Source organism: Nyctibius grandis, chromosome 12 (assembly GCF_013368605.1).
Source record: "Nyctibius grandis isolate bNycGra1 chromosome 12, bNycGra1.pri, whole genome shotgun sequence".
Lineage (NCBI taxonomy): Eukaryota > Metazoa > Chordata > Aves > Nyctibiiformes > Nyctibiidae > Nyctibius > Nyctibius grandis.
In genome coordinates this window covers 2837955-2864572 of record NC_090669.1, presented here as the reverse complement: position 1 = coordinate 2864572, position 26618 = coordinate 2837955, and the positions used below count along the sequence as shown (strand labels likewise).

General features: G+C 43.1%; 1 protein-coding gene across 1 annotated transcript in view; it reads left to right on the top strand.

Annotated features, from left to right (window-relative positions):
• GLG1 (golgi glycoprotein 1) overlaps positions 1-26618 on the top strand; it is an 85376-nt gene that overhangs the window by 25063 nt on the left and 33695 nt on the right. The window contains exons 2-4 of the mRNA XM_068411267.1: positions 14238-14270; positions 17046-17132; positions 21069-21284. Of these exons, the coding sequence (XP_068267368.1) occupies positions 14238-14270; positions 17046-17132; positions 21069-21284 (336 nt within the window). The remainder of the gene's footprint in view (positions 1-14237; positions 14271-17045; positions 17133-21068; positions 21285-26618) is intronic.

Sequence of the window (26618 nt, the reverse complement as noted above, 5' to 3'; positions counted from 1 at the left end):
TGCTCCTGTCTTTCTGTTACTGGGAAATATCGGACTTGTTTCTGGAGATCTGTTTGATGCATCTAATACCTCTGGTATTCTGAGTTTTATCTTTCCCTAAAAATTGTCTTGGGACAATCATATCTACAGCCTCTTCTCTACTCCGTGTTGTATGGTAATCCTACAATGCATAGATAAATTATTTGGTAGCCTGGTGGGTAAGTTTTTAAGTTTTCTTTTCCTTTTGTATGGAAATTAACAATTTTTTTACTCCCAGCAGAGTTAATTCTCGCCCTGAGCAAGAACTCTTCAAGGCTAGTCAGAGACATCGTGGGAGACCAAACTAGGTGCTTTTGGTTGCAGTGTTGGCCTGTGCTTAAAGTATTCAGATCTCGCCTTGCTGTTGCAAAAGTTGTGCAACCCAAACATTTTTTTCTTATCATTTAGATAGAAATCTGTGTGCAAGGGATTTAAATGCTTGCACTGGGCAGAAAACTGTTTACCTGAGTGTACTCCTGTCAGCTTTTCCCCTGCACGTCCCCAGAAGTATGCCACTGCCTTATTGTGGGCATGCAAACCACATTGTGTTCCCATGCCACTTGGATAAGAACAGATCAGACTCTTTAAAGTCCTATTCTCAAGTGTTATCTGCTGGCGAAAACATGTTTATTCTGCTTTATGGGTCGGGACAAAATAATCTTCCCATGTTACCAGGTTCTGCAGTGAGGACCATCTGGACTTTGCCATCAGCATGCTGGAAGTAATCATGAAAACTGGGTATTGTCTGTTGGGCATTTCTGTGCCTGTAGAGACCAGAGATTTGTAACTTCATGTTTATTTCTTCGGCCACTACTGGGCTTCAGGTGGCAGGAAAACCTTGCTTTAATGTGTAGCTTCAGTAGGTTAATAGTGCATAACTATATACAGACCACCACCATTAGCCAGAGACTAGAATAAAGTCCTTGCTCTCAAGTGCCAATTGTTGCCTACTAAATACTTACACTCTGAAGTTCTCTTTTAGATATAATTGAAAATCCAAGTTACAGCAAGAAGAAGGTGTAGTGCTGCTGGTGGACTTGCCTGCAGCCCTTCCAGCCTGCGCTGCCTGCTGCAGGTGGCTGGCTTGTAGGTCTGTATTCCTGAGCCTTGTAATTGATTTTGCTGTTTGTCAGAAAGAATCAGGAGGAAGAATAACCAGCTGTTACTAGAGCAGTCGGATTGTTGATGAAATTCCTGTATTTTGACAGGTGAAAATCGTACAGCAGTGATACTGGTGGTGGTACCGCGCGGAGCGGGTGCTGTGTGTTGGTATGGAGCTGTCTGTGGCGGGGACTAGCTCATTGCTTTTCTCCCCTCTGCCTCCCTCCCCCGTTATTTTCTCTGTCATTATTAGCAGACAAGCTGTAGGTGTGCTGAGGCTTTTTAATTGTGGCTTGTCTTTTATTCATAGCTTTTTAAGTAGGAGTTATGGAAACAGTAATTGGAAGGATTTGCGGGCAGGTGTCTGGCTCTCCTGCATACCAGTAAGACATCTTTCTATTAATGTTGCTTTCTGGAAGGCTCTTCAAGCTCTCTTTTAAAATCCAGCATCAAACATGTCTTTTTTTTTTTTTTCAAGTTGCTTATATGTGCAAAACTAGTCAGCTATAATTTCTTTGTTTGGCTTAAGGGCAACTGTTACTGATCTGGCTGCTTACCGTGGTATCATTTTAAATCCTCTGAATTACCATTACGGTCAGAATTTTCAAGTAAAATGCCTGGCTTAATGGCTCTATATAGCTATTGAGCTGAGCAGTTCAAGCTGAAGAACCCTAGTGCTTTTTGGAAAGGAGCTCTGAAAAATACAGAATGCATTAAAAGCCAAGCCTCTACGGCAGAGAAGACCAGTACCTATGGAGAAGTGTGCTGCAGCTCAGTGCCCCGGGCTTCTCCCACGAACAAGGTTAATTTAAACCCCTGTCTAACCTGGTGAGGAAGTGCAGAGCTTAAATAAGATGTATGTATAGTTTTCTTTGTTTTACTCCTTTAATCAGTGTGGTGAACTGAAGAAAGGTACTTGTTTTGGTCCTGTAGCAGGGCTTTTGTTTGCATGTTCTGAAGGCAAGCAGAATTTTTATTTGGTAGTTTGTTACTAATCCCATGGAAACCTTGCCTTTGCAGTGACTGTAAAGACTTATTCGTGTTGATTTTTCTGTTGAACAAAATGCAAGCGATTTTATCCAGGGCTAAAATAAACATTAGAGTTTGCTTTTCTTCCAGTTATATAAAGAAAACATTATGATTCACCCAGGCTGTGTACAGTACCATGCTGGTCCTGTGCTTTTGAAGAAATTACGCCCAAGCAAAGGAGGAAAAAAATGCATTTAAATCAGTTTGTGTTTTACATCTGGTCTCTTAACATGACTTGTTGCTTGCATCTGCCTTTCCCCTGTATTCTGTACACAGATTCCTAAACAGCCGAGTGCTCTGAATCAGGCCTACCTGTGGGTTGATGATTCATTTCCTTATTGGTGCAGATGTGTGTAGTAAATGTTTCTGGATAACTCTTTTCATATGAAACGCAGCTCCCCTGTGAGAAACAAAAAGACAGCAATCGCTTTCATTTGGTGGGCACAAATACTCAGTCCTGAAGGAAAGCCCAAATGGCTTTTCTCACTCGTAGCAAAGGGTAAGTCTTGGAAACTGCTGCGTGATGCTGCTTTAGGGGTGTTTTGATTTATTTTTTTTATGTTGCTTCTATGTTAAGCTTAAAAAACAAGGTACCAACACAATTCTTTAGGTAAATGCTCTAAGCATTCGTTGAATCAAGTATGTCGTGCTTTTCCATAAGACTGCTTTGAATGGCACGCTCCACCTTTTGGCCAAGCAGGAATGAAGCGCTGCTGTATTTTTCACATCAGTAAAGGCATTAACACGGTAGGTTTGCTGAAGATCTGTTCCACACACTTGTGCATATAAAATCTAGGTGTGCGTTCTTGAAGTATAGCAGGGATGAGGTGGTAAAGTAAAATAAAGCGTCGCTCGAGTCTCCGAGAAGAAAAATGGCATTTCTGATTTTGATGCTGCTGCTGGGATCTGCGACTGAGCGCTGCACATAACAGCTCTGGCGTGAGTCACTGCCTTTACTTGCCGAGACATTTATAACTTGGTTTAACGTTGTGATGTATAATCTGTCTGAATGCAGAATGCCTAACGACGTGAATCGGCTGATTTCATCTTGTCTTTCTGGTCTTTTCCTTTTTTTCTTGTCGTGGCTCTTACGAAAGGAGAACCAGACGCTAGGGAAATCAATTTACCACAACAATTTGTGTGGCTCCCAGGCAGATTGATTTAAATAAGCAAGAAGCTTAGATTTGAATAATTCCAGTCTTGTTTGAACACTCTAGTAATTTTTCTGGAGTTTTCTAGTCTGGTGATATTATCTTGCAGCTAATTTTAGCTTTTATTGCTAAGCTTGGTATGTTTCCTGACTAAATTGATATGATCTGTAATTATTTAAATGCTTGCATCTTAATGTTTCTATCTTTTTTTAATAATGTCTAAAAATGGCAAGACATTATCTACTGAATTACTTTTCCATGGATCAAGTTGCTTTTGGATAGAAATGGAAACTTAATTAAAATGCAGAAGATGAATATGGTTGAAGTAGAATTGAAGTACTGAGCTTAAATACTGGACCAGAACAGTTGTTTTACATGGAAAAACTGTTAATACATCAGTCTAGCTTTCCTGGTCATTATGACCTTTGAGACTTGAGAATAAGTGATTTTTTTTTTTTCTTTCTAATGATTAGAAAAAATTATTCTTTTTTTTCAGTTCCTATTCAGCACCTCAGCTTCGAGGTACTGAAGTGAATGCAGTTGTAACTGAGAACCCATTTTGTCTGCACATGCGGAAAAAGCTCATTTATCAGAAGTCGGAGATGGGCTCCCGGAGGAGGAAAGGGAAGGTTTGCCGTGGCAGTGTGCTAGCAAGTTCCTGAGCTGTGTATCGATGGCTTCAAGAGCAAAAGCACCCACCGTAGGTCCCCTGTCACGCAGCAGTCCTGTGACGTGGTTTCACCAGTGTCCTTGTGAATTTTGGATTTGGTGCATCTTGGCTGGTCTTGTTGCTGATGGTGCCGTACATCCGATGGACTCGGTGGTTGTTTTGGTTCTCCATTGTGCAAGGAGAGAAGACTTGACTTCTGGCTGCTTGCACTCTCTTGAATTTCTTCAGTTTCTTGGTCAGAGAGGCTGGTGGTGGGTACCTCTTCGTGACTAAGGCTTAGGTTGGCTTATCCTGACCAGTTTTTTTGGCTGACTCAGATTGCATTTAACCATAATTCATGTTTCTGAGGAGAACTGCAAAACCGATAACTAGAGCTGCTTGAGTGTAACAGGATTGGTGCACTACCCAGCCACCTTAAAGTTTTGCAACTTATTGTTGAGTGCCTTCTAATTGTTTTTTATAAAGGATATAAAATTGATGGTAGGTTGTTGTTAGCTGTTATTTGGAAGCACAGCTCAGTGCTGCCTTCTGGGCAGGGTAGCGTAGGGAGCAGGGGTTATTTTGGATCTGCATCTCACAGGCAGCCCTTCCCGTATGGGAGGGACTCAAAATGGAAGCAGGGCACCGTGCTGTTTCTAGGACTCCCTAAAAATAGCTTACAGACTTCTCCTACTGAGTTCAGCAGGTGATGGTGAGAATCCAGGAAAAATCTCGTGGGGGAAACTCATATAGGGCTGGAGAAGTCCTCTGGCCTGCCGAGGCAGTGTCCTAATTCTCCTTCACAGAGTGGTGCTGCTTGAGAGCTGCCGTTGCGGGCTGTGCTGTAGACCTTAATGCACATTAACGGTTTGTGCTTATTTGCACGTATTCCCGCTGTGCACAAAGGCAGTGCTGTTCCTTGAGTGAATTTATAGGAGCCTCTCTGTGACTTTTGCCTCTCTAGTGTAACGGGATGCGCTATCTCAAATAACCAGAAAGTTTTCAACAGAGAAGTTTCTTGGGAGAATTGGAGAATGAATAACACAGCAAGTCCAGCTTTTTTCTGAATAGGCTGATCTCGTAAAGTATTTTAAAATCCAGACTTCTGGCCCTTGTAAGTGATGTCAAGTCAAGAGGTTGTGTGCAGCGTGGCTGTTCTCAGCTCCTGTGTTATGTTTGACATAAAGAACTTACGTTGGAACGTGTCCTAACGGTGTTTAAATTGCTGTCACCCCAGCATCGGGGAGCCTCGGCTCGCCATTGGGTTGTCCTGGCAGTGGGGAACTTTTTCAGTGAGCTTGTGAGTGTTGTAATGAAGAAAGAGAGGATGGACGCAGCCGAGGAGAGGGTGGTGGCTGGGCATGGCTGTTGAGCATTTGTTGTAGGTTTTTTTTATGTTTCGAATAGTACTGTGATAAAATTGACACGTACAGGAGATGATAAAGTCGGTGATTGTGGTTAACTCTGAATTGTGAGAAGAACTGAAATGGTTTATTTTAACAGCAGGGAGTTGCTCGGCTCAGGGCTTTCATTCTTCACCTGCCTTTTACCACAGGGAAGAAGTGAGTGATGTGTTGGGGCCCTGCAGATCTTCTGAAGAAAATTCCAGTGTTTTATTTCAAATCCAGCTGTTAGAAGTGGCTGAACGCTGCCTGTGCTAAGGCTGCTCTTGCTTTTGAGGGAGACTTCCCCATAGCGGTTAATCTCTCAGGAAGCAGCTGGACTGACAGCCAAGGACCAGGAGACTTTGTGCTTTCAGGAGATCTCGTGCAGGGTAATAGCAGTGCAGAGCTGGCGTGTGGGGTCCCTTGGTACGTCCTGCCCCCCTCTTTGGCATTGCAAGGTGGTCAGCTGTAACAAATTGATGCCGAGTATGGTGTGGGAATTCAGGAGGACATAAGCCATGTGGAAAGCTGAAACAGTCCTTTTCTTGTACCAGCAAGGGACTAGTGCTGGGTATTGTGCAAGAACTCCCAGGTCTGTTTATCCATGTGCAATGTCCAGCACTTTTTGGAAGTGCCGATGTTACATGTAATTGTGCTGCCATTGCTCTGATCTGAAATACTGACGGCTGTGCTGGAGGTAACTCTGGGTTTATTTTGTCTCTAGCCTTAAAAAATTGGGGCAGGTGGTGGGGAGGAGCAGGGCTCTCACCACTGTCCTGAAGGAAGGAAGGAAGACTTCAAAATAAAATTATTGCTCTTGTGGTTTGTGGTTAAGGCTGAAATGGCTTCTTTGAGTTATTTCATTTTTATTGCCTCTAAGTAGAATAGCTGGCAGGAGTTAAAAATAGCAGAGTCTGCTTCCCACCTGCTTGGATGCTCGTCTTATTTTGGTTTGGAGATGGAATGTGTGAGTGTAAATCATCAGGATTAAAGCAGCGCTGCTCATGCCCCGGAACGATGGGCCTGAGATGCTTATTGCGCCTTGGTGAGGATGGGCGCCCTGATTGATGGGACACGTGTGCCTTGTTGAAAGAGGGAGGAAAATCCTCCTGGGGAAGGGTCTTTGGGAGCACAGTATGGCTCTCAGTGTGGAAAATCGGAGTCACGAGCCCACACGTCGAATAACAAAGGCAAATATGAATATTGGCTGGTTGAGGGCTGAGAACATTGTTCTCTGTTTATGCTGAATGAAGCAAGAGCCCTTGGTGGGGGGGCCTGGTAATAATTAGAGATCCTATCCAGCACGTGAGCAATGGTGGTGTAACGAAGCTGCCTGTGAGTGGGGAAAGTCGAAGCTTGATTGCTTTGCTTTGCAGCATAGCCCTTCATTCAGTTGTGGGAGTGGGGACATGAGGAAGCAGTGTTGGCTCTGAAACCTGCGCTTAAGTGCTGTGCTTGGGACGCAGAGCTGTTGGTGTGACCTTTTTTCTTAGCTTCTGTGCAAAGCTAAGCTTTGATTTCTCTAGTTCCAGGCCACATGCACCCAAAACATTATTCTCTGAGAAGCAAAGCACAGTTAGGACAACGTGCTCCTCTCGGGAGACAGGGGCTCTACAGCATCATGTACAACAGCCTTTTCTTTTGTGTAAAACTGAATCTTGCTTGTGAAGTCTTCATGTTTTTTTAGAAGTTTCCTGTAAAGTTAAGCTCAACCTGGGGTACTATAGAGTACGTATGGTCAAAAGATGTGAAGTCTCTGTATTGAGAGTAAGTGAAGAAATTTTACTTACTAAGAGATAATGAGCATATTTGATAAAAGCTTTTTCATTAGCTGTTGCACTGGAATTATTTCTTGGGGCCCCCGTTCCTTTCTTCCCTCATTTCTCATCTGCATCCCCCAGCAGACACTGCAGCACTGCCAAAACCTCTGCTGTCCATTTTACCTCTCTGCTGGAATATTCCTCAGTTATTCTGGGATGTTTCTGGTTGGGGTTAAGGCAGAGAGTCATCCAGAAGTTTCAGAGGTGGGTTGTCTTGGCGTAGCTTAGACCTATGGGCTGGCTGATGCTGCAGGTGGAGATGCTGCTGTGCCTTCCCAGTAATCTGACTGGTGCTGGTAGGACTCCTTTGTTAAGCCCATTTGTACTAGCCTGGCAGAAAACTCTAAAACAGCGAAGAGCTTTTCTGTTATTTGCTGAGTTTTGGACTCTGCCGTGAGCTGGAGTTAGCGGCAGCGGTGAGGAAGACAGCAGCCTCCCCACCACCTCGATCGGTGGGGTACCAAGTCCATGAAGCAGTCTTCTGTGGTTTCACCCAGCTCTTTCTAGCAGCTCTCCTTCTCCTTTCCCCCTCTCTTGTGACACCACCAGCATCCTTGCATGCCTTTTGGTCTCTGAAGGTTTTTGCCAGTGTTGTGAGAGAGTGTTCCAGGAGCAAATCCTGAAACCTGGCTGGATCTGCAGCTCGCTGTCGGTGCTATGCTTAGTAGCAGAGCTCTGTTGTGGAGGAGTGTTGTGGGAAACATTATATCTGGTAGCAATGCTGCCAAACTTCTGTGGCCAACACGTAATTTCAGGGTCTGTCTTCCTCCACAGTGCGTCGGGACTGGCTGGAAAAACCTCCAAGAGGAGGAAGAGAGGGGACTAAGGGAAGAACAAGCAAACATCTGGAAGGAGTTTGCTTTGATTGTTCAGTGTGTTAGAACATGCTCTGATGCATGGATCAGCATTGAAATGAGAAAGGTCCCTGCTAAGAGGGCTTAAGGGCTTGAGAGTCCCCCGTGAAGGGAGACCGAAGCAGCAGGGACAAGAATAGCTTGTGCGAGAGGGCTGTTTGGCACAGAGCGTGGCACTCCCGGCACGGAGCAGCTGTGCAGCCCCAAGCCTCCGAGCACCCGCCTTGCAGCTTCGCACAGGAGCAGCCAGCTGGGAGAGAGTGATCTGCTGGTAAGGAATAACTGGTAAAGGTACTTGGCTTGTGAGGTGAATGGAATCGGTGTGTTGCCTTTAATTGCACCATGATCTGTGGTCACTTCCGATGCATCAGAATTAAAACTTCAGTGTTTTCCGTTTTACTGCCTGGGGTATTGTATTTGCCCAGGGAGGGATCTCTGCTGTGGAGGAAAGGCACGCAACCTGCTGAAGACTTTGCTTGGTGTCAAGCAACTGTGAAACAGGCAAAACGTGGCAATTAGTAAATTCTGTTGACTTCTTATCAAAGCTGCGTAGGAAGGGTAAGACCTCTGAACTTTCATAGGATCATAGAATGGTTTGGGTTGGAAGGGACCTTAAAGCTCATCTAGTTCCAACCCCCCTGCCACGGGCAGGGACACCTTCCACCAGACCAGGTTGCTCCAAGCCCCATCCAACCTGGCCTTGAACACTGCCAGGGAGGGGGCAGCCACAGCTTCTCTGGGCAACCTGGGCCAGGGTCTCACCACCCTCACAGCAAAGAATTTCTTCCTCATACCTCATCTCAATCTCCCCTCTTTCAGTTTAAAACCGTTCCCCCTCATCCTGTCACTCCATGCCCTTGTAAAAAGTCCCTCTCCATCTTTCCTGTAGCCCCTTCAGGTACTGGTTCAGGTACTTTCTTGGTGTTTGAAGCAGATACTGAACACTGGATCCTCAAAGTACGAGTGGACGAGGCCCGCTTCATCCTTGGCTCCTTTTTCCCTGGCTGCTGGACCAGAAGGACACACAATGTGTTGTGTTGGGGTTTTTTGATCTTGCTTTGGTATCTTTTCTGAATGAGCATGCTTGTCTTAATGGTGTCATACCCACGGAGGATGTAAAATGTCAGTGTAGGTGATAAAGTTTGTGGAATCTAGAATTCAGTTAAAACAATGAAAAACAGTTGCAGAATTTGGTGTTTGGGGTGATTTGCTACTTGTGCTTTGTGTGTGTGGGCTGGCTACAGAAATTGCTGCTGGTCCTGATAATTTCACTTTCATATGCCAAGTTCTGTGTGTGTTGTGGAGGTGGTCCTTAGGTGTTTGTGTATGACTTGTATTGTTTGTGTAAACTAGGAGTGCCTAACCAATGTGGAAATAATTGTTTGGTCATGTAATTTGCGGTGTTGCAGACTTTGGCTCTCTAAGTGGGGAAAAAATATTTATGTGAAATAAGCAAAGTATATGAAGGCTAGGAGCTTGATAACTTTGGTGCATGATACATGCACAGAACTGTGCTTCAGACTGGCTTTTTTTCAAAGCGTGAATGATAAGTGTAGAGTTTTTTTGCTGACTAGACAACGCTGGGTTTGTTTTTAGTACTAAGGGTTCGCTGGCATTAGCGAATATTTCAAGCTCAGCTTAACAAGTTTAACTTTTATTGCTCACTAAATGTGTAATTAAATTACAAAGTCTTCTCATCTGTTTGGATCTTAAATTATCACTGGTTTTCACTTTATCACACATGACTCTTCCAGGATTGCAGGACGTGTGAGAACGGTTTACTGTCGCCATATGCTCGTTGGCACAGAACTCCGGGATGTTTCAGTAGGTTTGAAGCACGGGTGGTTGTGTGATGTGTGGGTTTCCTTCTTTTACAAAAGCTGATTCTTGCCTAGACGACTGTGTCTGCTCTTGTTTCCACAGATTCTTCTGCAGAATCATTTCTAGCGGTTGCCTTGGGGAAGGGATCAGGTTTACAGGAGGGTGGCTCCCCAGGTCTCTCTTGATCGCTATCTTGCATCTAGCCTGTGCTGTTTGCTGGTGTCGTAAGTCCAGCTGGCTTGATACCTGCGGATTGAATCGCGTTATTGCGAGTTTGCCATCCTGGCTGGGTGTGTTCGATGCAAAAGGATTGCTATTATCTGTGGGAAGGAAGCAGCTAAGAAGTCAATTTTCCCTTTGTCAGCTTGATAGCCTCCTCATTAGAAGCTCCTGGGTCAGCAGGCCTGCTCTGCCGTTTTTCTACAGATGTTTGTGATAAATGTGTTTGTTTAGGTCAGAGTGGAAAACTGCAACACTGTGGCTGGGAACCATGAGCTGCCTGTGCTGTGTATCCATGTGCACCACGTTCCTTGGTATATCGTGCATGTGACAGTGCAATAAACTGGGGAACACCCACAGTCTGGCTGGACTTCTACCTACCTTCTCTTTCATGGGAAGGCAGCTGCTTTAATTAACATCCTTTCCTAATGTTTGAAGTTTTTACAATCTGTTCCTGAATTTAGAGAGAGAATATCTGCTGGGTTCCTCCCATCCACAAGCCAATTGCCTTTTTATTTTGCTGGTTTGCTCCATGATGGTTCTCAGTGGTTTTTGCTTGAGTGGGTCCAAAGTCTGTTGTCTTCAATGCCTGAAGATTATCCATAGTTAGTATTTGAGGTATACCTGGTCCTCACTTTTCAGCAAGTGTGGTGCTACTCTTGCCTTAAAAGAATAGTGGAAACATCTGCTGTCATCCCCTGTTCTGCTCTAAGGAGGGATTAAAATCTGGGGGTAAAGGCACTTGTGTGGTTGACTTCAGACTTTTCCTATTTGCATGATGTTTGCAAGGGAGCAAAGGAAAGGAAGGTCAAGGAATTGCTGGTGATTAAAATAATCCCTGCAGAGAGTTTTCCCAAGACCTTGAGTTTCATCCACAGTAGTTGATTAGGATTCTTACCTTGCTTTTCAAAATCCAATGATGTGAATTATTTGTTTAGGATGTGGTGAAATGAGACCAAATCGAGTCTGGTTTGTATACACAGCTGAAAGGGGCTCTGACTCAAGCCGTGGGGGTGACAGTGATTGCACCCCAAGCAGTGTGCTCTTCACTAGATGGTGATGCATGACGCTGGTTCATGATATAGCTACAACTAGATAAGTATTGCTGGGAACCAACATGATGATGGTCCGTTTCTGACGGGGAAACACCAACGCCTTGTGCCTCCTTGAGCCCGGGTAATGGTGGTGGGTTGCTCATTTGGTGTCTAGTTCTGCCCCAGTTTTACACTGCTGCTGAAGCAGAGAGATTGAGAAAGGGCTGGCTGGCGTGGCTTGTTACAGTGAGTTGAGATCTGGTGGATGAAAACGCTTTTAAACACAGTGGTGTTGACAACTTCATAGTCTGGTGGTGATATGTATGACTTCATACAAACCTTTGAATTTCTCTGTGGAGTTCACAATAATGCAGTATGATTTGTGTCTGTTGTATGTGGGTGAATGGAAGGAAATGCTTTTTCTGTTCAAGTTTTCTTATAGCTGGTACTTGTTCTAAACTCTGCTTTTCCTGGGAGGTAGGAAGTGGTGTTCATACCCTGGAATGCGAGCGTTAGTGCGTGGAGGAGTTTGGAGATCTTTTTAGAGAACTGCAAAGGGAGGCAATGTATTCCCACTGGAGCTGCTAAACAGCAAAAGCTTCTGTGAGCCCAGAGGCACACGTACTTTCTGCAAAGTCTGTTTTTAATCCTTCAATTAGGAGATGTAAGAGGAGTCCTTCCTCACTAATTGGTGGAACGTCCTCCTCGCCATCAGTTTCCTCTCCTAAAATGCCTCCACTAGCATGTGGTGCCAGTCTGGGCTGTTCTCCTCCTTCCTCCTGCCCCGAGGGTCTCTGAGCATCCATGTTCCTCAAGCTCACCACGTGGGAATGACACAATGCAGCTTTTCTTGCTCTTCAACTACTCTTAGTGGTAATTTGATACTTAACCTTTTTTTCATGACTCTTCCTACACAAGCCTGTTCTGAAGCTGCTCTTGTTTGGAAGGGCTCTTGGGTGGATGTAGAGATAGAGGGCCATGGGCTGTCTCCTTAGAAAGGCAGAACCGGCGTGGGTTGTGCTGGGGAGATTTTTCTTCCCTTTTGTCAAACTCAGCCCTTCAGTTTATCAGACACAAGATAAAAAGGATCCTTTTTCTACTTTTGCTTCACTTAAATTGGGAGAAGCAGGTCAGCGTTGCCACTGAACCCGCTTCTACACTTGCCACGGTAAGAGGGAAGGAGGATCACAGCTTTTAGCTCGCCGGTGGTCATGTTCCACATTTAAAGGGTTATTGGCTAGGTCTTACGCTTTTGCATATGCAAGTACTGAACTGTGAATATGCAGTACTAAAGCTTAGTTAAGGCCCCATTTAACTTCCATTACTCGGAAGAATAAGGCTTGATTTCTCAGAGCTGAGGTTTGCTGCAGGGCGCAGGGCAGGCTGGTATTTCCATGTGTAGTATTTTAATGTTGTGTATTTCAAGAAAAGCTTGTTTAAGCTTCACAAGTCAGTGAGACGCGGTCTGTCATCTTCCTGGGCTCATCTTTCCAGAAAAACTGAACTTTAATCTTTGGTGGGTCTGAAGCAAAGGTTACTAGATTGGGGGATGCAAAAATAACTGAAGGGACCAAGAAGGGGTTTGGGAGAGTGCTCTCTGGCCCTTACAAATTGTTCTGCTTGCGGATGTGTTAGTAAGTCCTGAGGAGAATTACAGTGCTGGCCTGTATATTTTCATAAAGAAATTATCCTTGACTAAAAGACTGAGACAGCAACTTCAGTGGACGGCATTCTGACTCTCAGCTTTTGAAATTAGCTTAGGCTAAAACCTCCGTCTGTTGCTGAATGATTAGGATGGGTGCAGAAAATTAAGGGAAAACCACCTTGTAAGTCATGACAGTGTCGGTCTTGGGCAGCTTTAAAATAGTGTCATTTGGATGTCATCTTCGTTTTCAGTTTTGAGAATCAGTTCGAGTTGATACCCTAATTTTCAAATTTATGATTACTTTGGGAGATGGGGTTTAGATGGTGGCACTCTGACCAAACTGCAATTAATTACTGTGATCCTTCAGGTACTGCTTTGTTTTTTATGTTCTGAGCGGAGAGGTAGTTTCTGCCACTTCCTGCTGTACAAAATAAAAGTGCTTTAGTTAATAATGGCTGTAATTAAGGACTTGGAAACATTCCCCATGCTCTCTTTTTCCCATACATTTGTGTTTGTGCTCTCCGAAGCAGCAATGGTGCAAGAGTTGGCGTAACACGTCGTACAGCGGCAAACCTCTCTGAGATGCAGGCTGCTTGCTTCCAAAACGGATGAAATGCTGGTTCTTATGTCCTATATCTGAGGTCTAACGTGGTAGTGTCAATGATGGGTTTAAGCTTTGAGTGCTTTTGAGTGTCCGTAGCTCTTAGGGCATGTCTGGCATCTTAACTATCAGTGGAAGCAGAGCCTTTGTGAGTGAGGGTTGGTTTTTCTGTGGGGATGATGGGCAGGTGATTTTGTGCCGCGTTTGTGCTGGTTTTCTACGGAGATGAGATACGGATTTGTACGATTAACTTTTTTGAAGGAATTCTTCATTTTGAGAGCTACTCAGGCTGGAAGGAGGACGGGATGGTTTGCAGCCGGAGCCTGTGGAGCGTGGGTATTTCACCTGCATACGCTAACTGGTCTGGTTAGGCTTGGTGTTAGGACTTGCCAGTTGGATTGTCATGAGCACACAGCAGTACCTTCATTACTATAAAATAAAGAATATAATGAATACTTCGAAATGATGTATGAGTGTTGGATGTTACCAGTTTCTCGTGGTTGGAGGTGTACATCTCAGGGCTTCTTTGGACCAGCCTCTCTATGTACAGCTGAAATAAGACATTGCCTCTCAAACAGGGACTACCAACACTTCGGTCTGGGGGAGGGAAGCGAGTCCTACCTTTCTCCTTCAGTTGTATGCCTGAAACTTATTTTTCTTTAAAACTTTACTACCACGTCTTTGTTTTCCCACAGGTGCTTTTTTGCCTTCTCAGTTTGGGCAGTTGGGCCAAACACAAGCACAATCGTTATGTTTTTGCAGCGTCTACACAAATGCAGCTGCTCTTGTGCCATTTATGTTCTAACACAGTTGACACTGTGGTAGTTTCTATAAGTTTATACTCTTTTTTTTTTTTTTGTTAAATGCACCGCATCAGTAGTGAACTGACGCTCCTTTTTTCTCTTTTCAGCCAGATAATGAAATCTCTTCAGACTGCAATCATGTAAGTATTGCTTTTTTCTTATTCAGTCTCTAGCTATGGCATTTGCACCTTATATCCCTTATCAGCCATAGGTGTTTTGCATAGTTTGGTAGACTGCAGAAGGTGCTAATTGGGGCACGTTTGGGTTTCTGTACTGGCATGTGGAGGAAGAACACAAGGCAACTTCTTTAACTCAGTATAGCCACTATGGTCTTACTGGAGACTTCAGAGTGGAACACATCTAAGAGCTTTAGGAACTGTACTTCTGTATCGGAGGAGGATAGCAGGTGTCTTTCCTGTTTTATAGCTGGGGGGTGGTTCCCGTGAGTTACTGGGAGCAATATAATGTCCTCCTTTTGGGAAAGACGTGAGCAGGACTGGATTTAAACTCTTAATTTCAGCTGTTGAAGCCTTCCGTATTGCTTTCACAGCTGCTAAATTCGTAGACTCGCTTGGAAAATGCTGTGGGGGTGTGATATTTAAAGGCAGTTTGAACCACTTGGCTGGTTTTAGAACAGATTTCCTCTCAGCACTGTGTTTAACAGTGAGCAAACTGTTAGCCAGTTTTCAGGCAGTCAAGCTGACTCGTCAAATCCTGAGACTAAAAAAAAAAAAAAAAATCATCAGAGCCAAGCTTAGTATTAGGTTTCCTTTGACTTCTCTCATTTGCATTTTGTTAGAATACACCATATCAAGATCTTTAATTGTTTGGTTAGCCCTGGACACAGACAGACAAGTGCATGCCTCAGTGACAGTCTTGGTTTCAGATGCTTGAGAAGCTGTATTGTAGTTTATTATTGGAAGATACCGTCCAGAACTGAAACCTGGCCAGGCTGTACAACTAGTAATTTCCAACTGTGTTTATAAATTAACCTTTCGCACTGTGCTGCCTGACTTCATGGCAGCTGTAATTCTCTGTTGCGTGGGGTTGGATCAGATGAAGGGCACATCATGTTTCTGTTTAAGTCTCTTCTTTTTTTTCTTTTTTTGAAAAAGAGAAAACTTCAGTAATTAAAACGTATCTACCCGACATTTAAATATGCCAACAGAAGTTACCTGAATGAGGAAGAAATTGAGAATTCTAGAAATGAAAGTTGGACCTTTTCTCTGCTGGATTAAACACAGAGTCTCTGCCACAAGGCAGATGTCAGGCTGCTGTGGATTATAGAAGCCATTCAGGGATGGGAAGTGCAGGCCAAGTCTCATTTTCCCAGGCAGAAATTGAAGGGGAGTGATCAAAAGCAAGACCACAGAGAGGTGTCTCATGTCCAGATGTTTTCTTTGCCTCTCTCTGCAGTCTTTGGTAGTACAACTGCTGACCATTTCCTGGGAAAATACTGCCTAGAGCTAAAATCTGGATTTTTAAGCTGTAAGTTTAACCTTCCTGGGAAGGTTCCTTTGGAGATCATCTCATGTTGAGACTCTTCAAAATTCAAGATCACAAATGCAGAGGTGTATTCTTATGGTGTTGGACCTCGTTCTTGTCCTTCCAGTCCTGGCTGGGAGAGGTCTACAGCACTCTTTGTGAGGACAGGTTCCCTGTTTATTCACTTTTATCTGTTAAACCTGTATATGTACAACTTCTGACTCCTTCTGAAATACCCTAGGATCCCATAATCTCATTTTTTTTAACTTTTCACAACTCCATGAGGTGAGGTGTGGAAGACAGTGCAGCTGTACTAATTCCATTTTTAGTTTTCTGTGCGTGCTTCCACCCTCTCGGAGATGATGTAAAACCGCTTTCCTCGTGTACGAGCATGTGTGTGTGTTTTCTTAGTGTTTTGTGTACAACTGAAACTTCAAAAGAAAGTTTGACCAAACTGTTTTTCTCTTTTATATTAATTTGATTTTGTCACAGAGTATTGGAAATGATTTTTAAAAACTATTTAATCTTTATGTTAATGAAAAATGTTTAAATGCAGCTTCAGTTCCTAGAGGAAAAACAGATGAGCTAATAGAGCTTTCCTTGGGCAACATCTCAGCTATTAATTTGCTGAGGTTTTGCTATCTTGCCCTGTATTTTTACTTTATGGTGCCTCAGGAGGACATCTGGGATGTATAAATATCTGCAGAGTGTGACTTGCCCAAGATTGATTCTTGCACGATGACCAAATGCATCCAGGCTCCTACGTGAGCTAATCTCTGGCTCCTAGAAGAACGGTCATCCTCACCCGAGGCGTTTTGCAGTCTAACCTCTGGTGTATCATTGTGCTTAGCAAGAGAGAGAACCTCCTATAGCTTTGAAATACATCCACAGCCAAAAAGTTGTCTGGTCGCAGCCCCTCACAGAAGGAAGTGAATAAGGGGCCAGCTGCATTGTGCTCCTTCCTTTTTTGCTAGGCTTTTATTAAGTTTTTGGCATGAAATCTGCTCGTATTGAGGACTTAATTTTTGTTAGATCACTGATCTGCATCAGGCAGACAAGCCATGACACAGAAAGGTGTGGTGGGCTAAAAGACGTTGCTAAATATGCAGCAGGTAGCAAGTTACAGCTTTCATTGTTTTATCCTTTCAGTTATGAAATTGTCTTCGTTAGATGTATTTCATTTTAATGATTCAGCTCTTGACCTCATGGAGAGATTTTTAACAGTCTGAATTTGTTCAAGATGAGAAAATAATTGCAGAAATGAAGGGACAAAGTTGTTGTCAAGGAGACTTTGCATTGATTGCTGCACTCTAGGAGGATGATGATACAGATTGGGAATAAGTGATGTTTCATTCTTTTCTGAAGCAAAATATTTGTCATTCTCCATGGGGAGCTCTTAAACCCCCTCTCTACAAATGCTTTCTCTATAGCTCTTGTGGAACTACAAGCTGAACCTGACTACAGATCCGAAGTTTGAATCCGTGGCCAGAGAAGTCTGCAAGTCCACTATTGCAGAGGTAAGCCAGAAGAAAGGCATGGCTGCTATTGTGGCACTAAGGGTTTTTCATGTCTTTGTGATAGTGAGTTAGTGTGTGAACAATGTTTTGAGTTTGGGGAAGCTCTAGTCTTACGTGCCAAATTACTAGGTGTAATTAATTCAACCTCCTTGCAGAAAAAGCCAGTTACCTTAGTGCTGCCAGACAAAGGGGTGGGGAAAGATATGATAAACTAACAAACCATCAGCTCTTACCCGGCCTTTTGTCAGAAATGTGTTGTGGATTGGATTTGTCCTGTCTTTATCAAGTGTTGGACAATTGTAGCAGGGGTTCTACTGAATTTAGCGTAAGGCTGGTTTTGGATCGTGTCTTGCTAAGCAGAGAGGATAAGCACATAGACATCGGATGACTAATCAACTTTTTTTTTCTTTGAGGCTCAAAGTTTAATTACTCCAAGGACTCTCTGGTAGGAACTTCTTCTTTTTAGGTTGCCCTAAGAGTTAGTTCTCTGTATCTCAAGCATCAACACACCTCAGTCCAACTTCAAAGATTACTTGATGAATCATTTCTTTCCTTGTGCTCATGCTAGAGCTCTCGAGGCTGTGCTCTCAGCCACGCAGGAGCTGACTGAGCTGAGGTGTTTTCCCTTTGGTAGGGGTAGTTTTCAGCTAGACTTCAGGGGAAACAGTGGAACCAAGGCTTTTCACAGTAGTAAAGGCTTCAGCTGACTTAATTCAGTCATTAAACTGTGCTCTGGAAAACATCTTTTGTATATCCACCAGAATAACTTCACCTACCCATAAACTTACTTTTTAAAAAAAAAAAAATAAAAAAATCAGTGTGCTCTAGGTGATGGCCCCTTTGTGACTTTTAAAGCAGTTTTTTAAAAAGACAGTCAGTTGTATGACTAGCAGATTGTCTGTAAAACCCGTTTATGTTGGCAGTTTATTTCCCATAGGTCTGGCTTTCGGTGGCGCAGACTTGCTGATTGGAGAAGAGGGAGACGTCAGTGCTCAGAGCAGGTTTAAGATGAGCGGTTCCCCGAGTCCTCGCGTTTTGATGGAACCACCTACGTGGTTCCCCATACTTTACAAAATTTTCATTTGAGAGGAGCACACAAAGATCTGAGAAAAGGAGGATGTCAACAGCAGCCTGGCTCCAAAAGTTTGGGAATTAGTGGTGTAGTTGAGGGGTCACTCGATTGCCTTTTCTTCATGGCCTGCGAGGGTTCTGCTTCCCCTTCTCAGCACCAGCTAAGCTGCAGTAAGAAGAGCGTTATTTAGTGTAAGGAGAGATCAAGAAAATAGTTAATACAAGAAGGCTAGAATATTAAATAGCGGAAGGAAACCAGCTTGCATCGAAGGGTTACGCTGTGTTTGGAGTTCAGTAACTCCCAAAAGCAAACACTGAAATCTGTCAAATCTCACTTTTTGCAATCATAGGGAAGATTATATTTTTCTATTTTATGTCATAGAGCTGCTGCAGAATGTTTACAACCAAGGCATTTTTGGAAATGCCCTTTTAACAGTCTGTTTAATTAGCGCTTTTGTACAGTGACAGTCTGGCGTTGTGGTAAATGATGCCCTCTAAATCTGGGGTGGGAAGAGCATAGCATTTTAGCTGTACATTAGCCACCAGATTTCCTCTTCTAATTTGGTGAATGAGAACATGAACTGCTGGTATTTTGCCATTTGATGAGTGGTTTTATTTAAAGAAAAAAAGTTGCATAAGTAACAATCTCATGTGTCTGATCTTCTGATACTTAATACTGAGGCAGGTGCATAAAGTATTCCACTAATTTTTAAAAGTATTTCTAAAACACTCTTTAAAACCAACGTATGTAGTGGCAACGTACTGCTAACATATACAGTATTAGCCTATTAATATTTTTCTTTAATTCACACTAATAGGTAGGTGTTTTCTTGCCGGTGACTGAGCAGTGATTTTTTAAATACTGCTTTGTATTAAGAACAAAATACAACTAGAAGAGTAATTTCTAGCAAAACTCACTTGGGAATTGGTGACTGTCTCAACCGGGTACGTTCTGAAAAGTCCACCTTTAATTTTATCAGCTAAACATAGATTTAAATATCACCTTTTTTCTCAACTGTTGCGATTTTGTAAGTTCTGGCAATAATTTAAATCTAGAATTATAGTTGGCTGCCAGATAATAGTGGCTGTTCCAGAAGTGGCCAGGCAATAACATGATGGCTTGCTCTTTTATGCAGGTCACTGGCTCAGGCCATGTAGCTCTGGGGCTATTTCCAAAGCTGGGCTCTTCCAAAAACAGCATGTTGCTGTTGTGTGCTGGTTTGGCTCGTGGCACTTGCGCTGAAGTCGGGCCAAACCGAAGATGCAGCTTTCTCAGAGAAAGCTTTTTCAGCTCTCTCGCTTTCGCCCTGCCATGAATCATACGTGTTTTCACTTCAAAATGTGGTTTATGCCTTATCTATAACAATTACGTTGACCTTAGTAACTATATTTTTCTAATAGCTATATGGATTAAAATGTTCTGCCAGGCAACATCTGCCTTCAAATACTGCTGTTTAAAATGCTGCATGTTTTATTTGTTATATAGAAAGTAATGGCATCATAAGCTGAGGCAGAGAGAGATATGTTTTATTCATTTAGTCTGACCTGTATGACTCTTGTCACAGGATGCCCTGAGTTAATTCAAACAAGAATTAAAATTTATCCTTCTAGAGATGGCTCTCTATTTTTTTAAAATTTCCAGTGTAAAGATTCTAACTTGGTATTTGGGAACTGATAAAATGGTTCCCTGCCTGTTCTCTTAGCGCTGCCCTTGCTTGGTGTCTGAGCCTGCCTGGATTATTGATTGCCATGGATCTCCCTTTAGATTGATGAGCTCTTCAGTATTTGTGCAGGAACAAATCTTTGATGTAATCAAGTCAACCCATGTATCTATTGCTTGAAAAACTGTCACCACTGAACTGTAGTGGCTGGTTGCCAGGCATGCTTTGAGTCATTACGGCTGCAGTTCTCAGCATCCTCCTGAACAGGGGCCACCAGAACCGGGCAAGTATTTCAACGCGGGCTTCCCAGGGTTAAAGAGAGTCTGTAATCTCGGCACTCCTTGGAGCAAGGCACTGCACTGCTACCGCAGGATTCCTCGAGGAGTGTCCTTAACTGATAAGTAACCATGTTTTCCATTTCCTTTGGAAAGACGCTGTCAAAACTGCCTGCAGCTTTTACTTCCAAAGGTGACGTTTTTGGCCTTACTGTCTGCTTCCCTGAGCAGTGCAGGCTGTGATTTACATCGGGGACCTGCCTGTTCATGAACACTGCTTTTCCAATCCCTGCACAGCTTTCAGCTTTTGTTAGCTGTGATTTTAATTTTTTTTTTAGACCGCTGAGTAAAATGGTTTAATACCAACAATCAGTTCATAAAAGAGCCTGATAAAAATGAATTTGATGAGGATTTTCCTTTATAGTAATTTTCAGCTTCCAGCAACTTACAAACAGTTCAATAAATATTGTGTTGACTTTTGAATCAGTCTCAGTTCTAGCCAAAATGGTGTAGGTCAGGTGGCTAATGGGGGTCCAAGTATGATTTAGTGATGTTGTGATATGCGCAGTTTTCTAAATAAAGGTTTGTCAAACTAGCGTTTTTCCTACAAATCCACTTGATTGCAGGGGTTCAATGTGATTATTATGAAAGATGATTATTGAGCAAGAGGGTTTATAATCCTCAAGGTCACTGCGTTTGCTTTCTTCGGATACTGGCACACATGAGGTATTTCTCATTTCTGAAATGAAAATATTTTCAAGTATTCTGACTTACTGAAAATCAAACTAAAGCCTAGAGGGTTTCTTTGCCAGCAGATTTTGAAGCTACAGATGCAAGTTGCTTTGAGGATGTTGGGTTTTTTTAAAAAAAGGTTAAATTCAGTAGCTGCAGCCACTGTATTTTTATTCCTTTTTTTTTTCTTTTAACAGATCAAGGAGTGTGCAGATGAACCAGTTGGTAAAGGCTTCTTGGTGTCATGTTTGGTGGATCACAGAGGCAACATCACTGAATACCAGTGCCATCAGTACATCACTAAAATGACAGCCATTATCTTCAGCGATTATCGGTTGATCTGTGGCTTCATGGATGACTGCAAGGCTGACATCAATCTCCTGAAATGTGGCAGCATTCGACCTGGAGAAAAGGTATCCAGAGAACACGTAGATTGTCAATAGGCTTGTAAAAGTCATTCGCTTGAGGAAACTTATGTGGAGACTCTGCAATAGTATTATTGTCTTACTTGCAACAGAGGAAATACGTGGCATGTCTCATCTGTCTGAAAAGGGTGATGTCCTGATTCTGTATGGTTCCTTTTTAATCAATATGCATTGGTTCCTCTGAAGGACTGCTGTTCAGAGACGACTGTCATTTGCCTTTCCTTACCGCACTACAGGTGATCTGGTAGGTAGTTGTCTTTTTGCTCACGCTCTGTCAGGTTTGACTCGATACGGTGAATCCAAACAATAGATTTAAGCAGACCTAGTGCTGGGCTTATTTCACAGGCTGGTCAGGTCTGGCGCAGGAAGGTTATCAAGGTGATGTGGCCTGTGCTATAACCCTTTCTGCTTTCTCAGGCTGTAGTTGGTAGACTGGATCAAGAGCTTTTATCTGTTCTCTTCCCCTTTCCGTTGCCCACCCAAAAACATTTGAAGGGCACATAGTACCTAATGTCACATTTTTGTAGTACAGACTTAATAATACTGTACTGGTTTTACTAAATCAGTGTTCCTTTGCCATATGAGACTTAAGCAGAAGTTGATGCAAAGAACAGTTTGTGGTGACTAGATGTAGAGATGTAGGGTTATTTTCAAGGCACTGTCTTTCCCTGTCTACTTCAGCCTAGCTAATGCAGGCAGTAATTATGTAGTACTGCAGGAATGAGTGGCTTCTTTTAATGTAACTTTTTATGTTTAGGGATAAAGTTAAAATTAGCCTATCAACTTTTTACAGTGCTTTTTAAATTATAGCTCTTATGCTTTTAAGAATTAGTCTCTTAAATGAGCTGTTAATGAGGAGGTATATAACAAAAAATACATGCTTTTTTGGTTAAAAAAAAGTTTTCCTAATTGTTTGAGATGTTTGCTGCTGTAAGCAGCTTCATGTCCATAGTGTGTTGAATTGGAGTGCTAATGTATTCCAGAAGACTTAGCTGAACAACAGAAAGCACAAAAACAAGGACTGACTTTCAAGAACAAAAGCAACTGTGGAAGTGGGAGGAACTTGCAGGCACCACAGGTTCAGACTGGTAACAGCTGAGCAACTTGCTTTCTCTGTGAAGTAAAGGTGCTCTCCTAATCCTGGCCTGAAGGATGTCATGAAATGAGAAATTGCTTTTAACAATCAGTATAGAATCAAGAAGTGTAATATAGGAGTCTGGGTGTCAGGTCTGTGTGTTACCTGTGGCTTGACCAAATTAAAATTAAATTAAAATATTTATAGTAGCACCGAAGGGTACAGCAGAGTTGATTTTGTGAGCGTAAACCAAATGTTTGTTTTACGTGCATAACCCACTGTGCTGGCCACAGGTCAGAGGGCTGAAGGGTGAGGCTGGCCGGCGGGGCTAAGGTTACAAGGCATCTGGGAAACAAATGCAAGCTTTGGGTCACCAAGTTTCTGTGGGATAGCAAAGCAAGTCACTAACCGAACTTTTATGGGGGTTGGGGTGGTTTATGCATATTCCTCACTTTCCTCCTACCCAACCCAGAATATTTTGCCTTGGTTTGTGAAAGCATTGCAGCCTGTCATAGGATGTCTTTTGTTATGCTGCCGTCCTTGGCACTGAGAGCAACTGAAGTGTTTTATACTGCTATGGAAACAGTTATAAATGGCTGTGCAAGCATTTCTTTTGTTGGTGTTCTGTTCTATCCCTTTTCTGCTTTGTCCAAATCTCATCTAATTTGCTTCCATCAGATGCTGGTTCAGGTTTTATTTCCATGCTGTAGCTTCTGCGAGTTGCCTGTAGAGAAGCAGTCATTGCCCTTCTGTGTGACTGAACGTAACCGTGAATTTAATAAATAGGACCTGGACGCCTGAGGAGGAAGATGGGGGAAGAGATTCATGTCTCTTTTTTTATGGAAATAAGCACTGCTAGAGCACTAACTCCATCCACATCAGGCAGCTAGTAGATTGCATTATGATAGCTTCCTCGTAGTAACTGGGATAAACTGGCATTTTTAACTGTAAAAGGCACTTTAGTAGCTATTCTGGAATTACACTGCCTCTGCTAGCTAACCATTTTCCTTGTCTGTACTTCCTTTTTTGTTTTAGCTTGCTTTCTGCTTCCTAATTGAGCTCTGTTCCTGCTGGGTTTGTTGCTTCTGATGTGGTGTTTTCTGTGCTTGCTTTTCCACATTTCGTGTTGGTTTTCTGCGCTGTAAGAGCAATAAAGTTCAACTCGGGAGTCTCAATCTGACTGTAGACTTCATTTTAATGTGTAAAGCAGAAAGGCTGTAGATGTGTCATTTGAAAGCATTAAGTTTGCTAATATGCCTGTGTTGTGGAGTTGGTTTTTTTCAGTTTTTTTCTTCCAGTTAATGGAGAAATATTTAATAGTGGTTTCAGTCGCCTTTCCAGTTGGCTGTTGAGTTTATAGCAAATTCGGTCTCCTGGTATTTAAAGCTTGCTTTGTCTTCATGCAATAGGGATCTAATTGGAAATTGGTAATTGCAACAGAGCTTTTCTTCTCGGGCTGCCTGTCAGAGTGAGCTGCTTTCCCGATCCCAGTGATGTCCGGGATTGTATCAGATTAGTGGGTAGTGTATAGCTGCCCCAGTGCTGGCTTTTTAGCTCTGATATCCAAACTGGAGTTGATTTGCCATAGTGAAGGCTACATAAGTGTCAATTGCACATCTGTTGTAGTACTTTACCAGATAATAGTATTTTTCACATTTCTAAAAAAAGACACATTAAGACCATTGTTTTCTTGCTTTTTTTTTCACCCCTAAGTGCTTCAAGTATAGTTGCTCTCACTCTTTCCCTAGTTTCATAGAAGTAATGGACACAGAGGGGGAAATGAGTCTAAATGGGAAGAGGTGTTGACAATCAGCTCAGCCTTTGTTTACCGAATATAGTATTATAGCAGTGTGCTATCAGCTGAAGTACTGGGAATTAGCTGATCTAGGAGCCATCCCCGTAACGCTGGTGTCTGAGTTAGCCAGGTGGAATGCCGAACTGGAACTCGTGGTAGATCTCCTGGGTGGTTTTCCATAGCCTGACTGCTCTGGCTCCAGCAAGTCAGCACGGCTCTTCAGTGCAAGGTGCTGGGCTGAGAAGACAGGTTATGTTTTACCCTCCTGCCCTGCTGCTCCTTTCTACTCTTGACTCTTATCTCTTCACTTTTCTAGCTTCTCTCTGCAAGTCTGCAGCTAGAACAGTGATGAACTTGAGGCATGTCGGGTTTCAGACAGAATAAAGTCTTTTCCAGGGGAGCTTCTGAAAATGATTAAAAAAAAAAAAAAAAAAAAATTGCAAAGCCTAAACTATACTTGGGGACGTGGTGGAATCTCTGATGGAAAATGAATAGTAAAAAGAAGGTTTTTTAAATTCTGTCTTGGCCTAAAGCCATGTGCCTGGCGATTGAAATTTTGTCATAGGAATTAATATCTCCCAAAGCGTTGTCCTGAAGAGAGTTTGCTTGGCCACATTTACAGCTCAGTTCCGTTTCTCTGTGGCTCAAAGTGCCATAGGACAGTATTGGAAAGCTGCCTATATCCTTTGTGGATCTAAATGTATCCTTTCATAAAACCATGCAGAGTTTCAAGGCACTCCAGACTAGATAATTATCTAGTCTGTTTAACAGGTCTTTGCAGCTTTCAGTTAAAATTCTCCATTTAAGATCGATAGTGGTGGTGAGGCAACAATTCCAAGAAACGTGTGTGGGTTTTAGATTTAATCTCTTGTATTTCAGTGTATTGCACTGCAGAAGTGAGGCCTCGACTCTGTCAGCCCCTGCAGCGACTTTGGGGAGTCCTATAAGTTCAGTCAGGTCTTCAACACTAAGGTGGAGCTTTTCCAACAACAGAGTGATGGATAGAGGAGAAGCTTTGTTGGGATTCATTCCACGGCAGAGCTGCTGCAGGCATTTATACCCCCTTGTACACACCAGGCAGCCAGTGCTGGAGCAGGACCAGGAGAGCTCACGCCATGGGATGCCAGCCCTTGGCTTTGGTGCCTCTGAAGCTGAGCTGGCCCCTCAGGACTGCTGGCATGTGGAGTGCAGGTGGGAACAGGCAGCTCTGCATGGCGTAGAGCTGCGAAGTGATACAGGTACCACAAATGTGTGTCAAAGCTGTCCTGCCATCCTCCTTAGGACGAGCCTGTTAAACTTTTGATTGCCACCTACTTTAGAAAATGGACAGTTGAGTGCAGCTGTACACGTTTGGTTTCCCCTCCAGTCTGCAATAAGAGATTGTACAATCTTAAATAGAGTAGGTGTTAGCCTATAATTAAAACTTGAAGTGGTATTTCTCATAACCACACTTGTGAAGTCCCATCTATACTCTGTTTGGCCAGTAGTGTGGCTGCCTTCATGCACTTCTGAAGAAGTGAAGAGTTAGGACCTCCTTAAGCTAGCTTAACTAGTCAGCTCTAGCAATCGGGGACCTGATCTGCCTGAAAACCCCAGATTAGGTCAGTAAATCTCCCAAACAGTGTCAAGTGGGCACAGAAATACTAATGGCACCAGAAGAAGGCATCTAAATGCTTGGAGGTGGGAGGAAAGGGCAGGACTGCATCTTTCAGGAGCCAGCTGTGTTGACTTGTGTGTGTTTCTATTTCTGCTAAGTCTGACGTGTTTTAAAATTGCTCTAATATAGGGCAGCAGAGTAGCCAGCATTCAGTAAACATTCAGCATCCAGTGTATGGAAATCTGCTTTCAGCAGACTGTTAAAAATAGGTTTGCTTTGCTATATAGTGTGACTCTGACCAGGAATCTAGACCCATGCTACAAGAAACCAGGAGTCTGATTTTCCTAGCAGGAAAAGCTGCCTTGTGCCCTCCTTGCTGGCTTGCAAGGTGGGTGCTGCAGGTGAGTGAGAGTAACCTTGGTCTGCCTTGCCTCCCAGCTGCACCCTCACCTAGGCTGGAGCAAAAAAAACTGCCAGAGAAGCTTAAAATGGTTGTTTTCAATCATTTATGCTTGCCAGCTCTTCAGCTGTAATAACTACCTATGACTGACCACAAGGATTTGTGGAACAGTGCTTGTGTTTGCCGTGGTTATGGATAAATGGCAATTTTAAGTAATGTGGTGAACGTACTGCTAACTAGTATTCCTCAGATCCCTTTTGGGATCAGTCCTAAAGGGACTGTTGATATATAGTTCATATTTCTTCAAAGATGCTGATATCTAGCCAGCATGTGGAGTTGGCCAGTTCCCACTCAAAAGAGCAAACCAAAATAAGGAGTTTCGAGGTGTGTGGGTTTTGGGTTTTTTTGCTTTCTTTAAGGGGAAAACTACTTTTAGCCCTTTTAAACTGATTTTA